At 34.9% G+C, this 15,441-nt stretch overlaps 1 protein-coding gene across 1 annotated transcript in view; it reads right to left on the reverse strand.

Annotated features, from left to right (window-relative positions):
• Nucleotides 1-9,964: 9,964 nt before the first annotated feature.
• LOC112147805 (solute carrier family 12 member 9) overlaps nucleotides 9,965-15,441 on the reverse strand; it is a 13,755-nt gene continuing 8,278 nt past the window's right edge. The window contains exons 9-14 of the mRNA XM_024274415.2: nucleotides 13,814-13,896; nucleotides 13,141-13,265; nucleotides 12,883-13,075; nucleotides 11,283-11,457; nucleotides 11,038-11,184; nucleotides 9,965-10,965 (exon numbers count right to left, since the gene is read on the reverse strand). Coding sequence (XP_024130183.1) covers nucleotides 10,043-10,965; nucleotides 11,038-11,184; nucleotides 11,283-11,457; nucleotides 12,883-13,075; nucleotides 13,141-13,265; nucleotides 13,814-13,896 — 1,646 coding nt within the window. The 3' untranslated portion in view covers nucleotides 9,965-10,042. The remainder of the gene's footprint in view (nucleotides 10,966-11,037; nucleotides 11,185-11,282; nucleotides 11,458-12,882; nucleotides 13,076-13,140; nucleotides 13,266-13,813; nucleotides 13,897-15,441) is intronic.

Here is a 15,441-nt window from a genome sequence, read left to right on the forward strand (position 1 = left end):
GAAGTTGAAAAGTTCCTTCACAGTGACAGAATGTGATATAACTTTAATGCGGGAGCTTATCTAACCCCTTTTTGAAACTTATATCAAATGAGTTTGGAATTTTAGTAAAACATTGGCAAATATACTATATATATATAGGATATTATATAAGATATAAAAATAGCTTCTTTAATTGATAAATTATTTTTAGCAGTTCATATTATGCATATACTACTTTGAATGTACATTCTTAATTGTGTTAAGGGGTTTTATAAATAAAGGTGAACAATTTATGCAACTTTTTTTGGATTTCTGACATTTCTGCAAATTCTGCAATCAAAACATTCAGCATTTTGAGGACATTTATGCTTGTACTATTACTTGTGCATTTTATGAAATTTTACACAGTTTTTTTAATTTTATTTTTCACCAATAATGCAATTTTATTCACTTATTTATTTAAATATTTGTGCATTTTCAGCTAGTTATACAAGTTTGGAATCCAAACATTCAGCGCATTGCTGCTTGTACTTTTGGCATCGATACATTTGATGCATTTTAACTTTTTTTTTTGCAATTTTTGCGATCTTTTTCACAACATTCTTCCTGTTTTTTGTGCATTTTGAAACCTATGTACTATTACTTATGTATTTTTTTTTAATTTTACGCAATTATTTAAATTTTACACTAATTTTGAATTTTTTTTTAACCTTATTTCTTCAAATATTTGGGCCTTTTCTGCAAATTATGCAAGCTTGGAATTCAAACATTCAGCGCGTTCTTGCTTGTACATTTGGTATTGATATATTTCACGCATTTTTACTTTTTTTGCAATTTTTGCGATCTTTTTCACGACATTCTTCCAGTTCTTTGTGCATTTTGAAACCTATGCAATATTAGTATGAAAACGTTCAGTACATTCAGGAGATTCCTGCTATTACTTTTTGTATTTATGTATTTTACGTAATTTAATTTTTTCGCAATTTTTGCGATTTTTTTCAAATTCCAATGTACTTTCTGCAAACCCATGCAAGTTTGGCATCAAAATGTTCAGCACGCTCAGGACATTATACAGCAATTAAAATTGGGTCAGCATCTTCAGCGATCACATTCATCTAAAAAAAACCTTCACACTAGTATTATCGCATGTAATGCAACTTTTCTAGCTGTTTTTAATGTTTTTTTGGTGAATTTCTGGGATGAAATATTGTTAAAACTCTTCAACTGTCGAAACACTTATAAACAATATATGTAAAACTGAATCTATATTCTACGAAAGTCAGTTTTTTAAAATAAAATTAAGTAAATGCATACATACTTTTTTTTGGAAAAGGTATGTTTAGAAACACCATTTCTTTTACTTAAGCCGAAAATCCTTCAACATATTGTACATACTCCCACCTTTTAACATTGAAAATATAAAGACCTATCAACGTTTTTCTTAGAATTTAAAAGACACTTTATCCTCAAATAGAACTTTTTCTCTTTCTCATCTGTTTTATTCTTCGAGTTGTTTCCTCCTACACTCTCCACCAGTTTGGCACTCCTCCTGCTTCCTTAAAAAAGATTTTATTCCTTCAGCAGAATAAATAACAAGCAAAATGTCATTGTAATCCTAAAATTATTAACAAGTGTTTTTTTCAGTAAATATGCCAATGAATAAATGAAACAAAAATAGGTGGTATCTAGGGCAAATTCTCATTTTATTTTTGAGATCAAGTGGAAACTCAGAACGGAGGGGAGTGTGGGCTGGAAGTGGCCCCCTGGCAAAGAACTTGAGACTTCTGCTTCAGAACGAATGGAAAATGATAAAAGAGGACATAGAGTGGGAAACGGAACATTTCAGTTTAATGGTTCTTATCAGCTGAAAGTTCAAGATAACCCAAAGCTAAAATCTATCAAATCCAGCATAGGCTGGATTTAGAAGTAATCAAACATTCACAAAAATATGTGAGCATGGCTTATGGTATTTTAACATGAAAAAAATAATCAATTCATCTTATTTTGTTTTAAAAAAAAGTCTTATTGCAACAGTAAATTCTCTTCCTCGTCTTGTTCTTTCAAAATAATCTCACAGGGATGTCTTAAAACATAACTCTTGATTTTGGGATTCTTTGCTTCATAGTTTGGCACCAACGTGTTTTTTTTTATCTGCTAAAGTTACAAATGTGTCTGGACTTGTTCATATTTCTTCACGCAGCAAAATTCATCTGTGGCAATCAAAGCTGAACTTATCCTTCATCTCTGCATCAAATCGATGTGTGTTAGCTCAGATAGGTTTCATTTTTAACTCTTTAACAGCTGATGTGTCGCTGGTGATGCTTAACCACAAAATCTTTAACACATTTAAGAGTTATCCTCTAAAAAATTGCAGCAGCCCCTCCCATACCCACAAAAACGAGCGGTTGGAAACGTGCTGATGTAAGATCGTTGCCAACAGCTCCCTCCAGAGTCTGCTCTACCAGCACCATCCCCAGTCTAACACCAAAACTCAATTTCTACCCATAGCTAGTGATGATCAGCAAAAAAAAAAAAACTTTCATTTTAGACGCAGAATACCATAGATCTTCCATTTGTGTCCTCAATAGTGTTTCATTACTTACGACGTCCGGCACAGACGCTGCATGTGTTTGTGAAGCAGTGTAGCGATGCCGAGGGCTACTAAGGGCAGAAATATCGTTTGTGCATCCATCTTTGAAGAAGTTTGGATTATTTTCGTGGGAGAAATGCAGACACACGGCTTTCTCTGGCAGCCGGAGCTTCAGGAATTGAGTCGTTTTACTTCCAAGTAGGAAAAAACTCATGAAAAATAACTTATATTTTATAAATTATTTATTTTTAGTGTTCCAAAGGTAATATATGATTATATACATGGATATAGTTCACTCTGAAAGGCTTAAGAAAATCATGGTCTGGATCCTTTAATTGCTGCAGGGGATTTGCTGAAAATGGAAAAGCTATTTTCAAATGTTAAATTGGCTTGAAATTTCATTAAAGAACTAAAAGAGCGCTTAAATTTGACTAAATTTCTGGAAAATCGAGCTGCAGCCAGAGAACGCGGCGGCAGTAACAGACTGTCAAACTATCCACAGTGTATCCCGCTTTTCTCAGTCTTTAATGTTTTAAAAAACAAAAGTTAATTGGAAATGATAAATCTCTATTTCATTTATTACTGTAGTTCAGAAGATTAAGAAAAGATTTGGTCCTGACAAAAAATGAACATGAAAGTGTTATGGAAATGTTATTTTTGATGTTTTTTATTTTATTTTACTGAACGTTGATCGAAGTTTTGAATTTAAAATGCCCTTCACTTGCACTTGGGCTTTTGTTAGGCATTTTATGTTACAGCCTTTTACTGTTAAGAAAGTTTATCTCAATACAATGTTACAAAATAAAGTATTTCTGATGAAAACTATTAAAATTGTCATTCTTGTTTTCATAATTAATGTAGAACTGCTAAATTCCACGAACCACACATTTATTCCTTAAAAAAAGACCACATGTAAATTTGCGATTAATCGCGAGTTAACTCTGGACAATGCGATTAATCGCGATAAAAAATTTTAATCGCCTGACAGCTCTAATCAATACCAATTTTGCAAAAAGAATTAGCAAAATTTATTGTGTTGCTTAAATATGAGCTAAACTCAAAATTAGCCCAAAAAAACCTTAGTAGGTGCCAAATTAGCAGAAAACGTTAGCCTGTTGCTTAAATACCAGCTAAACTAGCTAAAACATAGCCAAAAATTACTCAGTAAACTAAATTAGTCAAGACGTTAGCCTGTTGCTAAAATAGAAGCTAAAACCTAAATTAGCCCATAAAAATCTCATTAGATATGAATTAGCCAAAAACGTTAGCATGTTGCTAAGCTAAACTCTAAAGTAGCCTATAAAAACCCCAGTAGATAACAAATTAGCCAAAAACGTTAGCCTGTTGATAAAATATTAGATAAATTCCAAGTTAGCATTAAAAAACCTCAGTAGATAAAAAAGCCAAAAACATTGACCTGTTGCTAGCTAAACTCAAAAGTAGCCTAACAAACCTCAGTAGATAACAAGTTAGCCATAAATGTTAGCATGTTGCTAAAGTATTAGCTAAACTCAAAAATTGCCTAAAAGCCCTCAGTAGATAAAAAAATAGCCAAAAAAACGTTGACCTGTTCCTAACTAAACTCAAAAGTAGCCTAATAACATTAGTAGATAACAAATTAGCCATAAATGCTAGCCTGTTGATAAAATATTAAATTCCAAGTTAGCATTAAAAAAACCTGAGTAAATGCCAAATTAGCCCAAAAATCTAGCACATTGTTTAACTACTAGCTAAACTCCAAAATTGCCTAAAATTCCTCAGTAAATTAGTCAAAAATGTTAGCCTGTTGCTAAATAACAAACTAAACTCTAAATAAGCCTAAAAAACCCCGGTAGATAAATTAACCTACAATGTTAGCATGTTTCTAAAATATTATACAAACTCCTAATTGTTTGAAAATTACTATGAAAGATTAAAACATAGCTCATAAATATATTTAAAAGGCTTTTTTGCTAATCTACTTAAAATGTTGAAATTTGAAGATTCATTCATTTCGTATAGAGGATATTTTGCTCAATATTTCAAAAACTATCAGGTTTATGAATACAAAAATACAAGCATGTCCTCAACAAGCTTGTTTTGATACCAAGATTGCTGAAATCTCTGAAAGTGTGATTGAGTTTTTATGTACCGAAAAACGAACAGAAAGGAGCAGGAGAATCACTATTGTGTAAATACTTTCTACGCATTAACACAATTAGAACTTTATTTCACAAAACTCTAATTTCAAATGCAGAAATTTGCAGGAACTCCAACATTTTTTCACTTTTTTTGTATTTCTGTATTTGACCTATAAATAATAACTATAAAAATTAGGTAATTTAATTAATAATTAATTTAATGCCATGACTTTTATTCTTTTGATTTAATTCAATTTTTTTTTAAATACCTTTCATTAAAGTTCTGCGATCTCACAGTGAACTAACCTCTGATGAGCGATTTGCAGACCGACAGAGGTACGTCTTACCATCTGCACCTGCTACACAGACAGCTTGCATCAACTGAACGTTAGGAGAAGGTGCTAAAATGTTCCGTCAAATGTCAGAAATTATCACTTGATCAATTTTTGCATTGACACTGCTTATGTAATGTGATGGTTTGACTGATCCTAGCCTATGAAAATGAATAACTATTAATAATAGCTTGAATAGTTTGTATGTTTAAACAATCTTTGAATAAAAATGGAGTATTTACATTTGTTGCAAACTTAAAATGAGATTAGTGGTTAAAAAAAGCACTAATCTGCACTAACGGGGGTCCAGTCATCACTAAAGGACTAATAATAACCACGTGAGATGGCTGACGGACAAACATGGTTGAGGGCTTCTGATGCAAACAAAAGCTTTCGCCTTGTTTGGTGCCTGAAACTAAAACTGTGAGGATGACGCAAATCGGCTGATGCTTCTCTCTCAGGGCCGCGGAAGGAGAGGGCATCCCTCGTGCGAGGGGGTGGACTGAAACGCTACCATAAATGATCAACGCTTTCACTTGTAACACTGAAGGGAACGAACAGTGAGTCAGTCTGGATAACAAGTTGGGCACAAATCTGATCTAAATGTGTCCAGAGAAGATGGAAAGCCTGGAAATAAAGCTGTGAAGAGAACGCCGAGCTCTGGGAGGGAATGGAGAGAACAGTGAGCGTCTGGTCCCAACCTTTGGAAGGTCGTCATCTACATGCAGCTTTTACTGACACTACAATATTAATTGTAGTTCATGATTATTGCTTTCTTTTGGGGGAAAAGATCGTTGAACAGAAAACCACGTCTGTTCTTCAGCTAAAACTTGTAAATAACTAGATAGGGGCAGAGGCGGATCTAGCAGTTTGGGGGCCTCAGGCAAAGAATAACATGGGCCCCCCTTTAGTGATTGTAGCCTATTATTATTATTTTTTTTTAAAGATTTGTCAAAACACTTCTTCGCTGTATTTTTTCACATTATTTTTACTTGGAAAGAAACATTTTTTTTTGTTAATTTCCAATATTGTCCCTCAATTTCTAATGGTAAATGATGACGATTTTCTGTCTTTAACTTGTCAGGTTATTTTGAAAAAGCAAAAATACTTAAATTTTGAGACAAAAAATAAATAAATAAATAAATAAATAAATAAATAAATAAATAAATTTTGAGACAAAAAAGTTCACCATGGAGTGGCATAAATAAAAAAAATAAAGATATATTCTTAAAAAGGGGAGTTTCTGCCTCTTTCTTTGGCTCTTCCCTCCTTTTTCTGTCTTTTTTCCCCCTCATTCTTGAATTTCTTTTTCCTCTTTTTTTATTCCGTTTTGTCTTCCTGCATTTTTAGCAAGTACAGTAAAGTTTGTTTATTGAGCACCTTTCACAAATAAAATCCCAGTGCTTTACAGGGTAAAACAATGAGAGAAAAAAATGATAAAAAAAACGATAAATAAAACATGATAGAGAACAATGAACTAAAAGGGTCTTCCTTGGATGTCATTTTTGGCAACACATTGTGTCATCTTTTTTTCATCTTCTCACTGTTTTCTTTTAAATCTCATCACAGATTTCCTCTCTGCTTAGTCATTTGCTGTTGACGGAATAGTCCATTGCTGTAGAAGGACGGGGGAGGGCAAGACACTTATATTTTTTTATTATTATAGTTTTCATGACAGTTATTAAAAAAAAAGGAAATTATTGTAGATGTTTTTATAAAGGGTTCAGCACGGTGCCCCCAAAGTTATAGTGGCCCCAGGCAACCGCCTACCTTTGCCTAATGGTAAGTCCGGCCCTGTATGTAACCAAAAACACCCAAAACAACAAGCCGTTAAATCAAAATGAGAACATTGCAGCCTTACCAGGCATTATTACAGGACTGCACGAGTTCCTGTGGGTATTTTGGCTATTTCTACACCCAAATTAAAATAAACCTACATATTACTGTCAAGTAAACATTCATTTAAGAGCAGATAAGGGACAAACATAGAACTACCTTTGCTTTAGCGCTTAACAGTTTGCAGGGTTTTTAAACATGTAATCTTTGTAAAAGAAGAATTATTTATTTAAAAAAAAAGTCTTATATTTCTTAGATAATTTAAAACTGGATTCTCACTTCTCAACAGTTCAAATTGTGTGCCGACTCTCAGCACAAACGGCTAGCATATCTTCACAGAAATAACTTTAAGTTGGTGTTTTTGTTGGAGTAAGAGGAAGGAGAACACACTCCCACAGGAGAAAACATGCTGCAGCCTTCCTCCCACTCCAACATGAAGCTCCGCTTTTGCCACATTTGACGTCATCAGCACAGATCCAGGCAGCAGGGCCGACGAGGATGCCAAATCCTACACTTTCTATTCTTCCCTGCTATAAATTATATAACACATAAAACTCAATATATTGATGTTTAACTGTTTAAGATGTTTTTATTTTGCTTAAAAGCTAAGTTTACTCTAAATAAAACCTGCATCAACAGAAAGTGGGAGTTTTTTTTTTAAACCAGATAATTAGGAGGGAACCTAATGCGTAACCTTTTATGTTTGTCCTTTTGAGTACTGTAAACACTTCAGCCTCCGAGACAAATTTGCAAAACGTTCAACGGGCCTGATGGCGTCAGTATCTCCCCCACAAGCACTTCTGCAGGGGCCAAAGCAAACCTTCCCGTTAACAGATGGATACTCCACTTCCGGAAGTCAAAAGAAAAGAGTGAAAATACCTCAATTTAAATCCGTTAAATGATCTTTTTCACATCAGTTGTTCTCGTATAATTAGAAAATACTCTTAGATGACTATAATTGATTTCCCCCTAAAATATATATATATATTTTTTGTTAATTCTACTTCAGTAAGCCAAGAAATTCATCTTTTTCCACTCATATCCCAGATATCCCAGCCACCGAGCAAATATCCAGGAAATGATGGATGAAATCGAGGTTTCCCCTTCCAGTACTTGGATCCGCTTCCGTCTGTGAGCGCTCGCTCTCCCACGTACGGATCGTCAGCGGGGATGTAGGCGGGTGATTATACACAAATAAAAAATATGGGCTTCTGTTGCACGTCATGAATGACACCGTTTTATACTGTCAGAAAAATGCGTTTTGGACTCAATGAAAGGGAACCTGCATTACTTTTGTCAAGCTAAGATTAAATAAGTAATGAATTGTAAATCAATATGAATCACATTTGTATATTGTTGCCACATTTTCAAATGATTTGGATCTTATTTGGGGATTGCATTCCATAGAAGTTTTTTTTTAGATGTGTATTGTGAGTGCATACAATTTTATTATATGTAAATTTTAAAGTTTTATTATATAGAGGCTCTAATAGAAGCCTATATGGGTTTTTGTCTCTTCCTGCACCTACTTTTATATGTATTTACTTTACCTATTTTTGCATTATGTTGTCTAAGTGCAAAACATAGTGATCCTGTTAAAATCCACTTACAAGCTTTACAAATTTTTGCAGAAGAAAATCAGATACTAAATCAACAGATCAATCCGTAGAAGCAGATTAAGGTGCGGATGAAACCTTAATGACTTCTAAGCGAGTCATAATCCTAATCTGGAGCCAGATTTATGTTTTCAGAACCTTTAATTGTGATACCCATACTCTAACCTACCTGAATTGTTTGTCTAATCGTTGAAGTACGACAATATGTTTGTGATTTAGTAATAAATATTGTTCCTTCCTAGTGTAAAAGAAAATTGGAAGTTTCCAAATTATGACTAACTTGATCCACCTTTAGGAAAACGGTTGAATTTTCTGATATTTAGTTTTTTGGTGCATTTTATTTTTTGTTGAATGCCTTTTTTGACAATTTGTCACAAGCTCGAATCAACAATCACTGTTCAAATAAGTTAAATATACAATTTACATCCATTTCTCACAGTAATATTTAATTTTATTACATCCTAAAAGATGATTATGTGAATTGAGGTTTTAGAAGTTTTTTGTGCTACATTTCAGTTGCTACCAGTGAGGAACTAGCTTTGTTTGAGACATGAAACCACCTCACTGTCAGAAAAAGTAAACATTAAAAGGCAGTTTTTTTTTTCTTTAAATCTATAAAAATAATGCTTGAATCAAATATTTAAAAATACTGTAAAAATATTTTTTTTCAAAAATTAAGCAATTATCATAAGCACCACTTGAGAATTTATAGACAAATGTATTATTTAACAGTTTAGTATTTTTTTCATGCAATTCATCTTCACTCTGCAGACATTATTTCACAATAAGAAGATGCATGTGCATTCTGAGCGGTGACAACTTCTGATTTTTTGTGATTTTCAGTCAGTTTATGTTAGAGGACGCAGAGCATAAGAAGCATGCTAACATGCTAGGTAGCCACGGTTCTTGGATGGAGCCAAACTCGCCTCCATCTGGGGAAAACACTCCATCCCAACGTGAGTGGGCGGGTGTCAGTACTCTGCAAAACTAACCAAATTCCTCTCAGATCAACCGACATATGTCACAAACAGAGATGAAGAAGAACGTCGTCTTCAACAGATTATTCTAGAGCTGTGCGGTAACTGAATGTCTAAAATGATAATGCACCAATTGGGAGAATTCCTGAACTGTTTAAACATTAGTGAAATAAAAGCGTGCGAGGCAAACATCTGTCAATGAACAGGTGCCACGACATTAGTATCCAAATTTATGAGCAGAAATTTGCATAGTTACTGGAATACACCCAGAGACGACGATCCCTGTGAAGGAGCTCTCCCCAGATGACCACATGACCCTGAGCGTAGACGTTTACCATCCAAACTGCCAATAGTGTGCATGTTTTATGCTACAAAAAAAGCTGAAAAGTTTGATTACAATGTTTAAGTAGTATATTAGCTGTTTTTGATTAATAATTTTAAAAAGTGTGAAGTAAAAGGGTAAAGTTGTAGATTTTTGTGTCAATTTCATTTCATTTTATTGAATTTGCAAATACAAAAAAGAATAAATGTCATATGGGGGATGAAATCTGGTGAAAACTGCACATAAAAGTGGTAGTTTGATTGTGATCGGCTACAAATCCGTGGTGACGACAGGAGTAATTCCATGGACGAGCAAAGTCGGGCCGAGGTCCCGGCTCAACAAGTCCAGCTGACGCAGGTAAACGCCATAACGGCGTGCATCCGATGGGGGGTGGGGCAAATACAGGAAACGCACAGCGGTTTGAGGAGAGCTGTGCCGGAATATCAGACTGTTCACGGCGCTTGTGTACTCATCTGGCGTGGGTGAAGCATCGCTGCGGCAGCTCTGCACACAGTCGTCCTTCTCACTTCGCCGCCTCAGCCTCTCTTCGTCAGTCTGTGGGTACTCCACCAGATTCTCCTCCCCTCCTCTCCTCTGCCAGTGCAGCCTCACCACGTTATCCCAGGCTACCTTCTGCACTTGGGCGGTTATTCGTAGCTCTGTCAGCGTTCTCCGGAGCCTCACTTCTTCCTCTTCCTGCAGCCTGCCGCCGGCCTCCACACACAGGAACAGGCGGAGGCGGGCTTGGTTCCAGGCGCGGACCTCGTGGAGCACAGAGGCCAGCTGCAGCAGGAATAATGAGGAGATGCTGACGTATCCAAGGCTGCCGGGCTGAAGCAGATCCAGAGGCCAGACGTCAATAAACGTCCCTTTCCCACTTTGACCTCCAATCCCTTTCCCTAGGCCTAAGACTTCTTGACGATCAAACTGGTTGAAATAACGAGCCAGAATCACATTTTTCCCCATTTTGACGGCATCTGCGATGACAGACACGTATTCTTCTTCCCTCAGTTCTTTGGGTTCTTCAGCACCTCGCACATCAGGGAAGAACGGAGAAAGATGCTGTCCAGGATTTATGATCGGACAGACCGTATCCAAGCCTTCGTCAGACAACAGCAGGTCACTGCACAGGTTATCTTGAGGAATGCAGTCATCATAGAAACCCAAGATAAGAGTGTTTGGCCTCATTCCGCCTAAAAACCGGGAGATAGTTTGAGTCAAACTATGGAGAAAAATGAATGATAAATATTTTCATACTGTCCTACCAAAGCCAGAAATGAAAAGCAAATTCTGGACTCCATGTCTGACAGAATCAGCCAGAGTGAAGTTTACAAATGCCTTAATTTTCAGATGATCCACTAAAGAGAGCCAGGAGTCGTAGTAGCTCTGCAACGGATCGGAAGGCAAGCCATCTGCACAACCACACAAACACATAATTAGAGCCACAACTCTCCAGAACTTCCTAAAATCTACAGCTGTGGAATTTTAAAATCGTTTAGATGATTCTCACCGAGGGATCCCAGCTTTACGTGTCCCAGCACATAGAGGCCGCTTTTTTTCAGGTCATTGACAAAACTCATGAGGCGCGTGCTGCTGCGAGGATTTGCAACCATCAGCAACACCTGCAGCCTCCAGAACTTCACGTGGTCCTTCCGAGCATCCAGCATCAGCAGATACTTACGCACCTGCAGCAAAAAGTAACTAGGAAAGCTGCGATAATGCTAGTGTGAATGCTTTTTGATTAAAGTAGTCGCTGAAGATGCTGAAGCTTTTTGCTGAAAATGGTGACACAATTTACTTTAATTGCTGAAGGGATTTGCTGAAAAGGCAAAAGCTATTTGCAAAATGCTACATTTTAAAAAAAAAAAGGAAATTTATGTAAAGATCTACGAAGGAGCGATGAAGTTGACCTCAATTTCTGAAACATTTCTAGTAAAATTGCTTAAAAATCCCTGATAAATGCTGATTTTGCAAAAAAAAATTAGCGTGTTACTTAAATATAAGCTAAACTTCAAATTATCTCAAAAAACCTTAGTAGATACCAAAATAGCCAAAAAAGCTAGCTTGTAATTTAAACATTAACCTCCAAAATAGCCTAAAGTTCCTCATTAATCTAAACAAGTCAAAAACATTAGCCTGTTGCTAAAATAAAAGCTAAACTCTAAATTAGCCTTAAAAACCCCAGTAGATAACAAATTAGCCAAAAATGTTAGCATGTTGCTAAAATATTAGCTAAACTCAAAATTAGCATAAAAAAACCTCAGCAGATGCCAAAGTAGCCAAAAAAGTTAGCTTATTGCTTAAATACTAGCTAAACTCCAAAATACTCTAAAATTCCTTGTTAAACTAAATTAGTCAAAAACTTTAGCCTGTTGCTAAAATAGAAGCTAAGCTCTAAATTAGCCTTAAAAAACCCAGTATTAAAAAAATTAGCCAAAAACGTTAGCATGTTGCTAAAATACTAGCTAAACTCAAAATTAGTATAAAAAAACCTTAGCAGAAGCCAAATCAGCCAAAATCGCTAGCTTACGTAAATATTAGCTGAACTCCAAAATAGCCTAAAATTTGTTGTTAAACTAAATTAGTCAAAAATGTTAGCCTGTTGCTAAAATGGAAGCTAAACTCTAAATTAGCCTTAAAAAATTTCAGTAGATAACGAATTCGCCAAAATGTTAGCATGCTGCTGAAATATTAGTGAAACCCCAATTAGCATTAAAAAACCCCGGCAGATGCCAAATAAGCTAGGTATAAATACGTATAAAATATTAGTTAAAATTACATAAAACATGAAAACATAGCCCGTAAATGTATTTAAAGGCTTGTTGCTAATCTTCCTAAAATTTTGACTTTGAAGACTTTCACATTTATTTCCTACGGGGCATATATTGCTGAATGCTTCAATAACTGTAAAGTTTATGAATAACAAAAATATAAGCAGTAATGTCCTCAACAAGCTTGCTTTGATACCAAGATTGCTGAAATCTCTGGAAGTGTGATTGAATTTTTACGTGCCGAAAAACGTACAGAAAGGAGAAGGAGAATCTCTATAGTGTGAAGGCTTTGAGTCATTCAGACTGATAGTAACAAATGTAGGTAAATGCATCACATACCTGATGAAAAATAAGAGCTTGGGTTATGTAGCCCCAGTTGCTGATTGGCCCCAGATAGTGAATAAGCATCAAGAGGAGCAACATGAAGACGATGCTGGCAAAAGCATAAATGGGACTGATCAAGAACATCATGACCAGACAGCCAAGGATGCCCAGAGTGCAGGTATGCCACGTAAAAAAGCGGAACGAGGGCCTACAAATGACAAATTAGGATTAAAAATAAAAATAATGAATAAAAATTCTCCAAAACATTTATACCTGAAGTTTGGTGCAGAAGCCCATTCAAGGGCCAAACAGGCCAGATTCACAGCAGCATAAACCAACAAGAAAAAGATGGTGACGATGCCCGCAATGGTGTTCAATTTCCCAGCAAATAGCACCACCTAGTGGACGGAAAGTGGAATTTGGAAATATAAAAACCCACAATGATAATAAAAAGACGCCAAAATGTTACTCTTTCAAATGACTTTTCATTAAAAAAATGATAATTGTGATAATTGTTGCTTCAACATATGACATTTATTTAACAAAAAAAAATGTTAAGAGCACCAAATCCAAGAGGCATGGCTGAAAGGAAGAAAACATTTAGCTATGTCTGCCCTTAAAATCAATAAATAGTGGATCAACACAATCAATATATAATGTTTCAATGCAGAATAATCTTTAAATGTAATTAAAAAAAACTGAATATCAATAATCTGCATTGTCTTACATGTGCTTTCACTGATATTAATATATTATAGAAAAACTACAGATAGAAATAATTTCCTATTTAATCTTCAAGTCCATTCTGTTGTGTACTATGGGTATGTTATCTTGTCACAACATTTACTATTTTACGAAGGCAATAGTATTGACAATTTAAACAATTTTAAAAGTGGATTTGACCAAAAAAAGGAACATTTAAGCCACACCTTCAACAGCATCTCACCTGTACAAAGAGCCAGGAGATGAGCACAGAGACCCAGGGGTTCCCACTCCGAGAGGTTTTCTTTGCCACAACCAAAAAAACACCTAAAAACATCAAAATTAACAAGACTTTTTTTTCTTTCAGCTAAAGGTTTTTAAAATCAATAGACAAAGAAAAATCCACAGCGAGGAAACAATCCAGTGGAACGGTCTGCCTGGTGATGCTTCATTCAATGTGGAGGTTAAGGAAAACGAAAAAATCTAAACACAAAAGACGAGTTTAAGTCATTTTCACACTTGCTTGTATTATAATATGATATGATAAATGGTGTACACTTGTATAGCGTTTTTCTATGTTTATTGAAGACTAAAACTGCTTATAGTCACAACCTCTAACACCAAAAGACAATGTGGGGTTCGGTTACTATTTTTGCCAACATCTTATCTTGTATAATTGTGACAGGATATAATTAATAGAGAACAAAATCTTTTTTTTTTTATTTAAAATGACATACAAGTAAAGAAATGTTAAGGTTTTTTTTCTTTTAAAATTTACTTTGTTTAATTTTGACAGAATATATTACAATAGAGAGCAAAATATTCAAAGTTATTTAAGGTTTAAGTTGTTTCAGTCTGGATAATATCAATAATAATAATAATAATATTACCGTATTTTTCGGACTATAAGTCGCAGGGGCCAAAAAATGCATAATGAAGAAGAAAAAACATACATAAGTCGCACTGGAGTATAAGTCGCATTTTTTTCAAGTAATTTATTTTACAAACTGATCGAAAAAAACAATATTACATCATCCTGGAAGGTAAGTTATAACATTCATAAGTGAATAGAAAACAGGCTGAATATGTGTCAACACATATTCACATATTAGCATCATGAAAAAAACAAAAAGGTGTAGCATTTATATAACATAACAGTTTTATTTAACTATAGCCTCAAGAACTCATCAACTTTGTATCTTTACTGTAATTAATTGCACGCAATCTCACTCCATATCACTAAATCCCTTAAATTCTTCATCCTCTGTGTCACGTCTGAATAACTAAAGTAAATAAAGTAATTGCATAGATCACCATAAGAGGGCACTCTAGACTTACGGTCCATATCTCATCTCATTAAAAATTCGTATATAAGTCGCACTGGAGTATAAGTCGCAGGGACGTTCAATCTATGAAAAAAACCGCGACTTATAGTCCGGAAAATACGGTACTGTCTGTTGTATTCATATTTATGTTTAAAAACACACGTTTTTAAAGTTTAAAAATGGTAGTTTATTTTTTTTTGTGTTTAATAAATGTTTGTCCCGTTCGGCCCGTGTGTTTTTGGATTTTGCCCCCCTGTGTGATTGAGTTCGACACCTCTGGCCTAAAAGGTACAAGTCCAAGTTTTAATGCATTTATGGGATTTTACAAGCACTTTCTCCAAATTCCTATAAATTAACCTTGTTTTGATTTGGCTTTTTCATCGTTTTTTCCCCCCAAAAGATGTTTTTGAAGCGGAATTGTGATTGAAATCTTGGTCTGTAAAGCCAAGCAAGCATCTGGTGAAATTCATAAGTATACCTGCATCCTCACTGTCCATTTTTAAGAAACTTCTTAAAACCAACTTTTATCTCCAGGCTTTTGACATGG

Source organism: Oryzias melastigma, linkage group LG17 (assembly GCF_002922805.2).
Source record: "Oryzias melastigma strain HK-1 linkage group LG17, ASM292280v2, whole genome shotgun sequence".
Taxonomy (NCBI): Eukaryota; Metazoa; Chordata; class Actinopteri; order Beloniformes; family Adrianichthyidae; genus Oryzias; species Oryzias melastigma.